The sequence below is a fragment of the Gobio gobio genome, assembly GCF_949357685.1.
Source record: "Gobio gobio genome assembly, chromosome: 3".
NCBI lineage: Eukaryota > Metazoa > Chordata > Actinopteri > Cypriniformes > Gobionidae > Gobio > Gobio gobio.
Window position 1 is genome coordinate 39262488 of NC_137099.1, and position 14698 is coordinate 39277185.

The 14698-nt window shown below is 37.7% G+C and overlaps 1 protein-coding gene across 1 annotated transcript; it reads right to left on the minus strand.

The window, feature by feature from the left end:
- Positions 1-3080: 3080 nt before the first annotated feature.
- On the minus strand, positions 3081-5513 carry LOC307124161 (serine/threonine-protein kinase pim-3-like; the record flags this gene model as incomplete). Its single annotated transcript, XM_079813209.1, has 8 exons — positions 3081-3172; positions 3282-3461; positions 3630-4002; positions 4133-4183; positions 4304-4386; positions 4561-4842; positions 4940-5140; positions 5498-5513. The coding sequence occupies 8 exons, from the start codon at positions 5511-5513 to the stop codon at positions 3081-3083; spliced, it is 1278 nt and encodes a 425-aa protein (XP_079669335.1).
- Positions 5514-14698: the final 9185 nt, after the last annotated feature.

Here is a 14698-nt window from a genome sequence, read left to right on the forward strand (position 1 = left end):
AAAAACTGCCTAAAATGTTCTCTGTTTTCAAAATGTTAAAGGCATAATAGATTATTTGTATCTGGAAAAAAGATCTATGTAAAAAAAAAAGAGAGAGAGAAAAACTGCCTAAAATATTCTATGTTTTCAAACTGTTAAAGGCATAATAGATTTTTTGTAAATAAGGTCTACACTGTTGTAAGCAAAACGTTCCCCAAAAGCCTGATGTATCAAATGTGATACAAAAAATATATCATAAACAAAATGAGTTGGCAAAAAAAATTTTTTTGATTTTGATTCAAGGCTTAATAAACATCTAATTTCCAAAAATATATAATTTTCTGCCATTTTTTTAATGTGTCAGGCTTTAAAGGGTTAATTTATTTTGTTATCTTACAAATGTCACTCTAAAGTGTTTGGTGTGATGACAGCATTAGGGACAGTGATTCTTTGTTAAAAAGGAAAAAGAACAGAAGTTCCCATGACTTTGCCATTAATCAAAACTTGTATCATCAGGACAGGCTCATGTGATTTTACCACAATTGGTGAGTTTTCGATATAATCCAGCCTCACACTGGTACTCCTTCTCAACTTGAACTAGGTCATATTTGGCAGCTCTGCGACAAGGCAAGTGGAGCCACTTCCAGAAGTTCCTCTTGCTCTTTTTCTCCTCAATCTCAGCAGCACCAGCAACAGGCCAATAAGTATGAGGATGGTTATCCGTCGTGTTGGTGGTATTTAACCCTCAAACGCCAGCAGCCCTTATTTGGTCCTTCATGGACAAATTTGGGCATGAATATCTCAGGTGTAATTCTATTTTTTTTTTCTTCATATCACTATCTTCGATAAAATAAAAACTATCAATGTATGCATTTATTTGGAGATTTCTGAATTTATTTACCTCTAAAAGTATCATATTTTTCATGTAAAATATGCTTATTTTTATGTAATATTTATTTTTTACTTCAGTTCAAATATTTGTTCCAGTAAGTTGAAACAGGCAAAACCTCAACATTTGACATACTTTGGTGACATCTGGTGACATTATGTTGGTATCAAAAGTAACAATAACATGAAATATCAATAGCCACTTTATGTATGAACTCACTGCTGAAAAGATGCCAAAATATGCACAGACAAATCTGACCATGCAATAAGGAAAAGACAAAGTAGGAGACAGAGAAATCATTTATTTCTAACAAAAAACATAAAATTTCAATAACTTAAAAAAAGTCAATGGTACCAAACAGGTAAGAATAAACAGTAACTCTAATAATAACTCAAATGTTTTTATTTTTTGCAGTCTAATATTAAAATCCTTTAAATACATTATAGAGATTTGTGACGTCATAATGTGATTTAATTTTTCTTGGTGCCGACGATAATGAGGTCGAAAAAAAGAGAATGGATCGCCTGGTGTCTTTGAATGAAAGAATTCATATCTAATAATATTTGATATGAGTTCAAGTGATTAACAAATCATTCATAAATTAGAAAATAAGTGCAAAATAGTTTTGAGTGAAAAATCCTTGAAAAAGAACTGCCTCGCCTGTCTTGGTGAGTATATTGACGCGGTGAACACGGATATGTCTTTAGTGAACGTAAACAGTTCCGACCTCCAAGAGAAATGGGATGTGTGTCAATATCGTGCGTCAGGTCTTAAAGTGACAGCAGCCTTCTATATGGCTGCTGCTGGCTTACGCTGTTAATGTTCATCAAACAACAATAGAAAGAGAAAATCACTCACTGCTCTTGACTCAATAACTTAAGTAGATTTAATAAGAATAAGTATATATTACCTTCATACTATGACATGTTTTATTATTTATATTTATTATTCAATTATTTAATATTTCATTATTCCCTATTGTTTTCTTTTGAATCTTTCTTATTGTATTTGTCCTAGTATTTGTTATTAGCATCTTAATTCTTATTTTAACAACAAAGATACCAAAATAGCTATATTGAGAAATATACTATCTTCATAATCATATACAATTATTAAATAATATGTGAAATAAGATTTTTGTAATGACGGCCAACCCTAGTAATGTGTGTGTGTGTGTGTGTGTGTGTGTGTGTGTGTGTGTGTGTCTATGTTTGCGCTTTCTGTTGTAAATGCCATTAGGTTACATAGTATATGGCCAAAACATATATCTGGGAAAGCATATTGGATTGATTACAATATAGCGAATATTTGGCATTTGTGTATGTTGATTCAGAGTTGGCGTCATCTCCGCAGGTGTTGGGTCATCTGAAATCTTCGTAAGAGGCGGGAGCTGGCTCAATCCCACTGTAGAAACAGAAAAGCAAACAGAAAATAATTAGCGTAGCTGCTGTTCATAACATTTCAAGTAATAGATGCACATTTGATCTGATATAATAGGAAGGTTATAAGATTCATTATGTGAATGTTTGGCTAAAGAGATGTGTCATTTTTTGTAATTCAACATAGCAGACTCCAAGTGATCAAGGATACTTTAGCGCATGCTACCAGCAGCACAGCCACCTGTGTCGTATGTTAAGAAGACAACCGAGAATCAGTAAAAACAGTTAAAGTCAGTGCAAAGCAATATTAAAGAGTGTTTGTCACACCAACTTACGGCAATGTGAAATAAGGCAATCATCAACCATTAAACAGCATATAAATCAAAACTGCCTAACGTTACTCAGTGAAATATTGAACCCATGAAGAGCAAACTAGCTGTGTACTTAGTTTTCTGCTGTTTCACTTAAAGTATACTTAAAAATATACTTTTATACACTATAAAGTGGGCCAATGTAGTCCCAAGTAGTACTGAAAACGTTTTCTCCCTTTTTCCACTCTAACTGGGGGGGGGGAAATACAGATTTTGCTACTTGTACTCTGTCCAGCTGGCGGATCTCTAACCCATCGGGGCTCTGGTTTCACCTGGTGCTGCCTCCAGCATCCACATAGAAAGACCCTACCTCCTCTTTTCTGTAGGTGCACAGTCAGGAAGCCATCTCTGCCGTCCTCCTGGTCACCCTATACAAATAATTAAAACCGTTATCTAGACTGACCCTAATAATTCAATCCAACTCATGACTGCTGTGCTTCAGATAAGTGTAATGCCACCTGTTCAGTGTAACCAGGGATGATGCTCAATGTCGTCTAAGCTGGGACGGTCTGCCTCCGCTGCACTAAGACACCAGCTAACCAACTGACGGCACTCTGTTACACACAACACAGTACTTGCCTTCAGCAACACAACAGAACAAACTTCTCTGTCTGGCCATGGTTTTTGTATGGTTTTTCTATCTGAATGTTTGCTATCGCTTACCTGTAGACAGCTCTCTAGGGAAGTGCAGTCTGCTTTTGGAGGTGACCCTCCACGCAGCTCTGAAGGGTAAAAAACCGCACAGGATTTTGTAGAGAGTCACCCCCACTGACCAAACAGTAGCCGGTCCGGCATGATAGAGGTGTTGACGAAACCACTCCGGAGGGGCGTACTGAAGAGTGCCTGAAAACCCAAGAAGACCAAAAAACACTCATTGAAAAGGTTCCCGTCCAAACTAATTGTAGGCCTCAAATTATCTTTAAGTTTCCTTTTGGTTCACAAAATATCCATGTATAAGAACATCACACAGAGTGATGTAGTGAGATCTTTCCTTCTGTAATGCAAACCAACCTGCAAACGATTTGTAGGCTGAGTCCTTTAGGAGGTCTCCACACCCAAAGTCCAGCAGCTTGATGTCATGTGAAGCTGTGGAAATCAGGATGTTCTGTGGCTTGACGTCCCGGTGCAGGACCCCGCGGCTCTCACAGTGTTTCAGCGCAGTGATGAGCTGCACCAGCACTTTCTTGGCCAGGCTCTCATCAAGAGGGCTGTTCTCCTCACTGAAACTCTGGAGATCTTGACAAGGAACAGGCCGCTCCAGGATCATGGTGTAGTGCGTGGGATAGTCAAACCACTCCACAAGCTGCAGGACATTGGGGCTGGCAGGGGCTGAATTGACCTGGGTCATCAATGCGACCTCCAGTGGCAGCAGACCCTGGCCTTCCTGTAGTGACAAATGCTGCATTAAATCCAGGGCTTAATGCGGATGTGTGTGTGTGTGTGTGTGTGTGTGTGTGTGTGTGTGTGTAAACCAATAGGATGTGAAACAACAACAGATTCAAGGTGGTACTTACAACTTTCAGCCTCTTGTGTGTCCTGCCTTTAGAGACATACTTGATAGCAACCTGTAGACGCAAACCACAGTAAATCACACCTGCCTCACTGTGACATATGTCATTTACTAATATCAATTCTGAGAACATTTCTAAAGGTTGTTTGAATGAAGAGGGAAGAAAATGTCTTACTGGAAATCCATCAGACCTGGCGGTCCCAGCATACACAGAGCCAAATCCGCCACGCCCCAGCAATGGGCCCTTCGCATATGCTTCTGCAACATATAAGATCACAAGAAATGTCTTGAGAAAGACTTATTGCAGTATCTCAATCTATAAAAGAATGCTACTTTAATGCAGATTTTACATCAAAGATCTTGAGAATATTTTACAATGGCAAATCAATTAATAATTGAAAAATAACTTCTTTAATATGAGTCTATTCTGACCTGTGCGGGACCGTTTGGCAGGTCTCTTATATGCGGTGGATGGGCTCCCATCATCTGGGGCTTGCTGGCTGTCGCTCTGCCTCTTCCTCTTCCTGTTAGCCTGATCTTTTGACACAGACGAGGCCAACTTGGAAGGCAGCGGTGCTAAATAGCCAGGTAGCTCTTGTGTCAGTGGCTGGGTTGGGTTTAGCAGAGGTTCCAGATCATGGTCACCACAGCCCTGTGTCCCAACCTCCTGACTAGCCGTCTGGATAAAAGCAGCACTCTTGGATCTGGAGCGACCTGAGGATGAAATATTTCATACATCAAATATACTTAAAAGAATCTAGTTATGTAAGAATAGGCTAGGCTTACTTCTTTAATGTAAGCTTATTCTGACCTGTGCGGGACCGTTTGGCAGAGGTGGATGGGCTCCCATCATTTGGGGCTTGCTGGCTGTCGCTCTGCCTCTTCCTGTTAGCCTGATCTTTTGACACAGACAAGGCCAACTCGGAGGGCAGAGGCGCTAAATAGCCAGGTAGCTCCTCCTGACTAGCCGTCTGGGTGAAAGCTGCACTCTTGGATCTGGAGCGGCCTGAGGCTGAAATATTTTTTTTATATATTAGTCACATTATATTTATAATTAATAATCAATTGTCAGTGGTCACAACAAATAATTGTAAAATTAGCCTTTATTTTTCAACTTTCTATTGCGTCTTGCATTTAATTAGCAGTTTCCTAATTTTGACAAGGTCAAAAAAAAATTTTTGTCCTAATTAAAGACAAAAAAAATGTTTCATTTACAATGAATATATGTGATCATTTAGCTATGCAATATTTGGGTTTAAATGGCTTAACTTGCACACATTTCTACACATGAATTAAGTCAAACTATGCACAACATCAAACCGTAACAACATAACGTACCAATAAACAACTGAATAATTAAAACACTCACCTAGTCCTTCACCCATGCGAGCCATTGAAATCTCCTCCAAACTCCAACAAGAATAAATAAATAAAAAATAAATAAAAAATGAAACTCTCCCCAGAGAGTTTTAAACAAAAACAAACAATCGAAACTATTTCCAAAATAACTCGTTCATATAAAACTCAAAGAATATAACATTTAAATAAAATAGCCTTCAAAAAATACAAGTTTCCTCTCGGAAATCCTCCAAACTCCTTCAAAATTCACAATTTCACCACAGAAAATACTCTCGAGTCTCTGAAGTCGCCTCGCATCCAAACCAACAGATATCGATGGGTTCGAGTGTTTATCATTCAAATTTCATTAGACGCGTCGCTATGGTAACTAAATATCGAATCAAATCGTGAGTAACTTAGCTTCAGCACGAGCATAATCTTGACTTTTTCCTTTAACATTCGTGAGATGTTAAACAATTTTGACGTTAATTTTTTTTTTTAATATATATATATATATAATGTGATTTTTAGGAATGTGATCTTGTGATTTTTATGTTGGATAACCTACTGAAAGTTTTTATGTCTGCTTATGGACATCGACACACATCGATTATTTGTTTATACAGAACCTATTTCCTAGATGTTTTATTATATAAATGAATAATTATTTTAATTCGTGGAATTGCATTTAATTTCCAAAATATTATTCATAGCCCAGGCTAATGGAGAATACTCATGTGTTTATTGCAGTTGACCTTACCACTTCGCAGGACACTTTCAAATTGCTCTCAAAAGGCATTAAGGGAGGATATCAGAGATTCTCTTATTATAAGCTATATTATTATTTCTAATAATTAATTAGCTTTTATCGCATAACCATCATTGGCAAGAGGCCAATCAGCTTTCAGTATCTTCACACGTCATCAAACCTGTTAGCAGTTGAGGGTGGTGAGGTGAAACTTTCACATTTATCCAAAATATCGATGAAATCCAAATTAATAAAGCATCTCGAAAATTAAAAAAGTCCATATATGAATTTAGTTTAATAAATGAGTGAAGGATGACGTTCCCCCGCAGCAATTATAGGTGAGTAACGTTAGATCAGATGGGATCATAACAAGCACTATTCGGACAGGATTAGTTTCTTAATAAATGTTATAAATAGATTAATAAATAAAGTTATGAACACATTTAGTTATTGCTATTTATGTAAATATATAGCAGCTTAATTCAATTGTGATTTCATGTGCCGTTTGGTAGGGGCATTACGCAAAGTCATGTGATCTGAATACAAACGACATCACGTATTAATTTACGTTAGTTAGGGGACAAATTAGCTACTACCTGCTCATTAAAAGCTCATATCGGCAACTTTAATTTGATATCAAAAAACATAATTTAACGTCGCAACTGTTCATCGAATGAAAAAGGAAAAAGTCAAGATGTGCTCGCGCTGCTGTACTCGAGCGCATGATCGTCAGGTGTGCATATGCGCATAATTCGACTTTTAGTTGCCATACTATGGCGACGCGTGAAATGAATTTGGACTGGATATAAATACACTCAAACCCATCGATATCTGTTGGTTGAGAGACGAGGCGACTTTAGAGACTTTTGGAGAGTATTTTCCTTGCAGAGATTGTGATTTTTGAAGGAGTTCGGAGGATATTTTCTTGTTTTAGAGTTTTTGTTTGGAGTTCTTTTCTTTGAAAGAGACACATTTTATTATTCTTTTCTTATTTTAGAAAGAGTTTTATTTGATATATTCTTGGCATTTCTGAGGAGAGTTTTATTTTTTAATTCTTTTTTTTATTTTTGTATTTTCTTGTTGAAGTTTGGATTTTCAATGGCTCGCATGGGAGAAAGACGAGGACGAAAGGTGAGTGTTTTAATTGTTTTATTTGTTTATTATTGGTATATTATGGATTGATTTTGTGCATTGTTTGATTTAACTTAATTGATGTAAAGAAATGTGTGCAACTTAAGCCATTTAAACCCATTTTTTTCACAGCTAAATGATCACATGTATTATATTCCTTGTAAATTAAACAAACTGCAAGCCTTTTTTCTTAAATCAAAATTCAAAATGTTCTTGCCACTATTATAATGCAATTATACAATTATAAGTTGCTCAACTGCAATTAAAGACCTTGTTTATGTTAAGATTATGTTAAAAAGAATTTAACATAATTTGACGTTGATTATTGATTATAAATGTATAATTACTAATAGAACCTTTAAGTATATTTGATGTATGAAATATTTCATCCTCAGGTCGCTCCAGATCCAAGAGTGCTGCTTTTATCCAGACGGCTAGTCAGGAGGTTGGGACACAGGGCTGTGGTGACCATGATCTGGAACCTCTGCTAAACCCAACCCAGCCACTGACACAAGAGCTACCTGGCTATTTAGCACCGCTGCCTTCCAAGTTGGCCTCGTCTGTGTCAAAAGATCAGGCTAACAGGAAGAGGAAGAGGCAGAGCGACAGCCAGCAAGCCCCAGATGATGGGAGCCCATCCACCGCATATAAGAGACCTGCCAATCGGTCCCGCACAGGTCAGAATAGACTCATATTAAAGAAGTTATTTTTCAATTATTAATTGATTTGCCATTGTAAAATATTCTCAAGATCTTTGATGTAAAATCTGCATTAAAGTAGCATTCTTTTATAGATTGAGATACTGCAATAAGTCTTTCTCAAGACATTTCTTGTGATCTTATATGTTGCAGAAGCATATGCGAAGGGCCCATTGCTGGGGCGTGGCGGATTTGGCTCTGTGTATGCTGGGACCGCCAGGTCTGATGGATTTCCAGTAAGACATTTTCTTCCCTCTTCATTCAAACAACCTTTAGAAATGTTCTCAGAATTGATATTAGTAAATGACATATGTCACAGTGAGGCAGGTGTGATTTACTGTGGTTTGCGTCTACAGGTTGCTATCAAGTTTGTCTCTAAAGGCAGGACACACAAGAGGCTGAAAGTTGTAAGTAGCTACCACCGTGAATCTGTTGTTGTTTCACATCCTATTGGTTTGCACCATAGACCGTAAAAAAATATGGACGACGCGACTTCATTGACTTCCGCTGACCAGAGTTGAAGCTTTCGGAGGCTGCACACGGCGCTGACATCTTGGGACCGAGTCTGCGCAGTAGAGATGAGGAAGTAGAGGCGCGATTATCAAAAGCCCGCCCACATTCTCACATATGCAGAACAATTCATTATGTTGGTGTGAAATAAACAGTTATGGAAATGTAGAAATGAAAGCTAAAGCTCCAATTTCCTCCCAAAAATCCCGAAAAAAGTCTGTTAGTGCCTTAGTGACTACTTCACTCAGAGAAGCCGTCAGTCTCAGCTGTCAATCATGAAGTCACATCCCCCGTTTTTATAACATCAAATAACGAACTAAAACTAAACTTATTTAAAAAACGAACACTTGAAATGAAATCATCGTGATAAAAACTGCCTGATATGACAGAAACCATCTTTAGGAAACAATTATTTCAAGTGTAATTTAATTGTTTAGTGTGTCTCGCGTCCATTCTAATACATGGAGAGGTGGGGTTTAGGAGCTATACTGGGACCAACCACCAGGGGGCGATCATGGCGTGGAGGCTTCAGTTTCTGAGAGGAGTGCTACAGGCTTGGTTTGCACACACACACACACACACACACACACACACATCCGCATTCAGCCCTGGACGTAATAATAATAATTAATCTATGTTAAAACGCCAGTGTCTGTCAACATTCATGGGCGGGGCCTGTGGCTGATGAGACGTCACACCAGCCCCATGGCTGAAAACAGGTAGTTGGGAGACACTGCTTATGATTTATGGGGATTAAAAAAAAGGAGTTGGTGGATTTTTACCACTATAGGGTGGTTGTGTACACACACTGCCAACACACATTTATGTCCAAATTTTGCATAATAGGTCCCCTTTAAGATTTTTTTTAATGCTCAGAACAATAAGAAAATCAGGTGGCGATACACGCATAGAATGCAAATCATCACCAAAAAATAATAATCACAATAATCAACATCTTGTATGAAAAGGTAGTTTTCCACATGGAACTGGGGAACTGACCACCTTATTATCGTTAACTAAAACTAAAACCACTGTTAAAGGGTCATGAAACCCTAAACCAAATTTTCTGAGATTTTAACAGAAGTATGTGTGTTGTACATCATGGAAGGCAATGTTACCATCTGTTAGTTTTGAATGTGGGAGAAAACGAGTTAATTTTAAACCTTTTTGCTCTATTTTCAACCTGGTTTAAATTCATCTTCATGTCAACGTCATAGGCTGTGACGTTTTCTCATACTATAGTACGGCGATGACTCATCCATGACTCATAATTATTCATGAGACTGCGTGTCTTTGTCCAATGAGAATTATGACAGCACACGTTGATATGCATTTTCCTCTGACTGGCGCTTCAAACAGTGAGATCGCACACAATAAGTGAGAGATGCATTAATGGATCAAAAACAAGTGTTTTTTCCGCTTTGTATGAGTTTCTGCGTTGCCTACGTTCTCTTCAATAGAGCCACACAAACTCGATTCATCCACACTGTGAGTGTAAACGGCCATTTAACCGACCAAACGGCTTATAAAAACTCCACAAAATAAGCCTCAAAAGTTATCAAAGGTATGCAACAGCGTGTTCATATATATTTTCGATGCAGAGAACAAATTGCGAATGGCTGCGCATTTAATTGTCCATTGAATTATAGGTGTCACAGGATATATATGTATTTGTGTAATGGTGAGCTTACAAAACCATTTGTATATTGTGTTGCATGTAACTTAATGATAACTTGCAGCATGCATTTGTGGGAAGCTTGGATGCTTTTAATGAGAGCGAAATAAAATTGTCTGAATCAGAAGCCGTTGATGTGCAATCTCCCCTCGTCCCCCTCCACTCCCCCGCTAAACCACGCCCACACTTTTATAGCATTTTTCAAAACTGTGATGAGAACTGACTGCTGCTGAAACGGGGGGTTTCATGACCCTTTAAAAAAACTTTTTTTTATTTCTGCTAGTTGACAAGGCAACATTTCTCATTTTCTTTTATATTAAATTGAAAATCGAAATCTAAAATCGAAATAAACTAAAACCATAAAAAAATAAAAACTGTATAAACATCAACACAACAAAACTAAAACTAATAAGACTACAGATCAAAGCAGAAAAAATGAAAATAAAATTAATTAAAAATATGAACAAAATATATAATAGTATCAATATCGGTATTAAAGGGATAGTTCACCCAAAAATGAAAATGATCCCATGATTTACTCCCCCTCAAGCCATCCTAGGTGTATATGACATTCTTCTTTCAGTCGGATACAATCTGAGTTATATTACAAAATGTCCTGGCTCTTTCAAGCATTAAAATGGCAGTGAATGGGAGCCCAAAATTTGAAGCCCAAAAAAGTGTATCCATACATTATAAAAGTAATCCACACGGCTCCGGGGGGTTAATAAAGGCCTTCTGAAGCGAATCGATGGGTTTGTGTAAGAAAAATATTAATATTTAAAACCTTATAAAGTAAAATATCTAGCTTCCGGCAGACCGCCTTCCATATTCAACTTACGAAGAAAGATTTTCTTTCTTTTTCTTTTTCTGAACCTATAGCAGAAACATTGAAACCTCCAGTCTCCGTGTTTAGTGCGAAAGCTTGTGCGACTGCTGCCGGCTCACGGTGCAGTACATTCGTTCCGTGTACCAGCGGCTTTGACGCGATTATCTGGTCAACTGACTCGTAACATGTGCAATATCTCACTGCCTCCCGAGTGTCCGAACTCACACAGTGTACGCCCGCCTTAAAGGTCCCATGGCATGAAAACTCATAAAATTATTATTTTTTTAACATTAATATGAGTTCCCCTAGCCTGTATATGGTCCCCAAGTGGCTAGAAATTGTGATAAGTGTAAACCGAGTTCTGGCTGTCCTGCTCTGCCTTAGAGAAAATGAGAGCTCAGACGAGCCGATCTGGAATCTTCCCTATATGCCGTCATATGGGGAAAGGTTACCTGCCCTTCCTCTGCTTTTGCCAGAGAATTTGGAGAAAATGGATTTTGTTTATTTTACTCGCGATGTCAGCACAGGCTTTAACGATATGGATTCGACAGCACCGCCACAAACAGTGAGTAACAGTGTTCATTAATACCTGATCTGTGATCAGTGATTTCTGATGTGTAGCTAATCATTCAAGTTCACACAGACTTTCTTTCTAAATCGTTTATGCATCCGTGAATCAAGCCAGTGACTAAACGATCAACTTCACATCGTTTCTCTTAGTAGCATGAAACAAATCTGTGATTTAAAGGGGTGGTAAACCACGATTTCACTATTCTAACTTTAGCTAGCGTGTAATGTTGCTGCTTGAGCATAAACAACATCTGCAAAGTTAAAACGTTCAAAGTTTAAACAGGGTATCCGCGGGGCATTAAAAAGCATTAAAAGTCATTAAATGGATTTTGCTAAAATTAAGGCCTTAAATGGCATTAAAAAGCATTGAATTTTATTCTTACAGGCATTAATTTTTTTTAGATGATCAGTTTATATTGAATATAGCCTTCATAAGAAAGCGCAATGTGATGAATATACCTGATCTAGCTTCCGAAACCCCGCTACTGCCGCACGAGCGCAAGATCTTGCTTTCTTGCCACTGCGCAGGCGCACCTCTCTCTGCGTCTGCTGTTCAGTGATTGGCTGAGAGGAGCAGCGCATTCAGTTGAGGCTGTGCGCTCTGCCAGAGAACAAAAAAAACTAGAGCTGCGTCGAAATCGAATAGTTCTCTACTATATAGTGCGAAAAACAGTACGCCAACAGAGTAGTACGTCCGAATTCATAGTATTCGAAAAACAGTCGGCGAAAAGTACCCGGATGACCTACTACTTCCGGTGAGATTCTGAAGTGTGCATACGATGGACACTTTACTATTCCATGAGGCCACGGAAGACGATTTATGAATGGAGGTGAAGGGACGCAACTGACGCTGGTAGGTCACATGATCATGACAACATGGTGGATATAGTACGTCCGGATTACATTCATACTACATTCATTCATACTATATAGAACATACTTTTTTAACGGTCGCGAAGTTCGTTCAAATTCAAATGTAGTACCTAACGTTACTCACCTAGATTTCGGACGCAGCCTAGTGGTGTGGGTTACGTGACAGCATCATGAGCACAGACAGTGCGCCAGAATCACATTCTCTTTCGCTCTTTAACAAACAATAGCACACAGAATTATGCCTAAATGTACGTTTTGTCAAGTATCCTCATAAGAACAGTTTTAAATGAGTTAAATAACGTCTTAAATTAACTTTGAACAAATATTTAAAATATACTGTCTTTATTTTTTCTACATTCATTTGGTGATTTACTGTGGAATTATTACATTATACAATATATTAAAAACATGTTTTAGACAGAAAAATGTGTGAATAATCTAGTTAATTTTTTTAATCGTTTGACAGAAAGTTTACATTAAAATATATTATGCATACCTACTATCTATCTACCTTTTGTATTTATTGCTTTGCATATTGTATGTTAAGGGATGACGGACTGATAAGCAGACATGCTATTTATGACTCGATGTAACTTTTGATAACTTTGCGGTAAAAGTGGCTATTGATTTGGCCCTATCAGTGTGGCTCTCCTGAAAAAAATAGCTGTTGAGGCTTGTGCATCATCTCGAGGAGAAATGGACACATGAGTGACGCACACACATTAAGAAACTCAGTTAAACATACTGCGGTAAAAATTCAAAATGTGGAGTTTTTATAACTTGATACAGTTAAGCGAAATCACACGACCAAGAATGCTGTTTTCCTAAGCAGGCTAGCATCTCAATTAAAAACGTGATTTCATACAACAGTCCAGTTAACAAATAGTTAATATTAAGTCCCTTACATTTTAGAAGGAACATTGTTTGAAATTATTTTCACTGCTAAAATAGAACAAAAACAGTCAAAGATCACAGCAGAACCATAGCGTAGCAACCCTGAATCCCAATGTGCATACAATCCGCCCTGTATAGTATTGAATATTACTAATGTCTTTAGGATGGATAGAATGCACATTGAGACGCAGGCTCAGCCTTGATTTTGTTACTGAATGATTCAGTGTTTTGACGAATCGGTTGAGTCAAAGATTCAATGACTCATTCATAAACACCTGCCTCATTCTTGAATGAATCAGCCATTGGAATGAATCGTTTGAATGAATGACTCACTTAAGACAGTTACTTGACGCCATCTACTGGTGGTTTACTTTTAATTTCTTAACATTTCTTACAATCCCATAAAATTATTTAATGCAGTTGTAATTTTTTTTATTGTAAATTTGTAAATGATTTAGTTTGATTGATAACAGACACAAATCTATCACACATATGCAGATTCAAGTATGTCAAAGCTCCAATATTCTGAAAGGATATTGCTTTAGAAATTTGACACCACAAAAAATCCTTCTTTTTTTTCTGGACAAACAACTGTTTTACTCGTACAAGTGAATGACAAGGCTTAATGTCGAGCCCTGTATGTAGTATTAATGGGCCGCGTTTCAGTCACCATTTTATATTGTCTGACAACAAAAACAGAAAAATATATAGATGAAACAATTTTATTGGGAATTTGGCTGTATTAAAATATATAATGGGAGCAGAAATGGTTGCAGCAGTGAAGCAAACAAATCTAAAGGGCTTGGCAGAATGTGAATGCAAATATTCTAATTGCCGTATGACGTCATCTATCGACATTTAGCGACATATATATGGCATTAAAATTTAAAAAAATTGGCATTAAAAATGCATTAAAAAGCATTAAATTAGATTTGATGAAACCTGCAGAAACCCTGTTAAAGCAAAGGGAGATATTTGCTTTTAAAGAAATCAGTTTCTAAGAACTACAGCAAACGGCCAGTAGGCGACTACACACATTCCTCCAGGGTTGGTGACATCAACAGGCTCAATATTTACATAAACCCCTCCTCCGAGAAGATTAAATAAGGGAGGGTGGGAGGGTCTTCGCGATTTCAATGCCGGATTTGCACAACGTCAGCTGCGTGAAAAAAACACTGCCAGTGTGTGGATGCACGACGCGCGCGCTGCACATTTCACGGAGGACAACACAAACTTCCACAAACTTCGCGAGTTCAATGCCAGATTTGCACAACGTCAGCTGCGTGAAAAAAAACACTGCCGGTGTG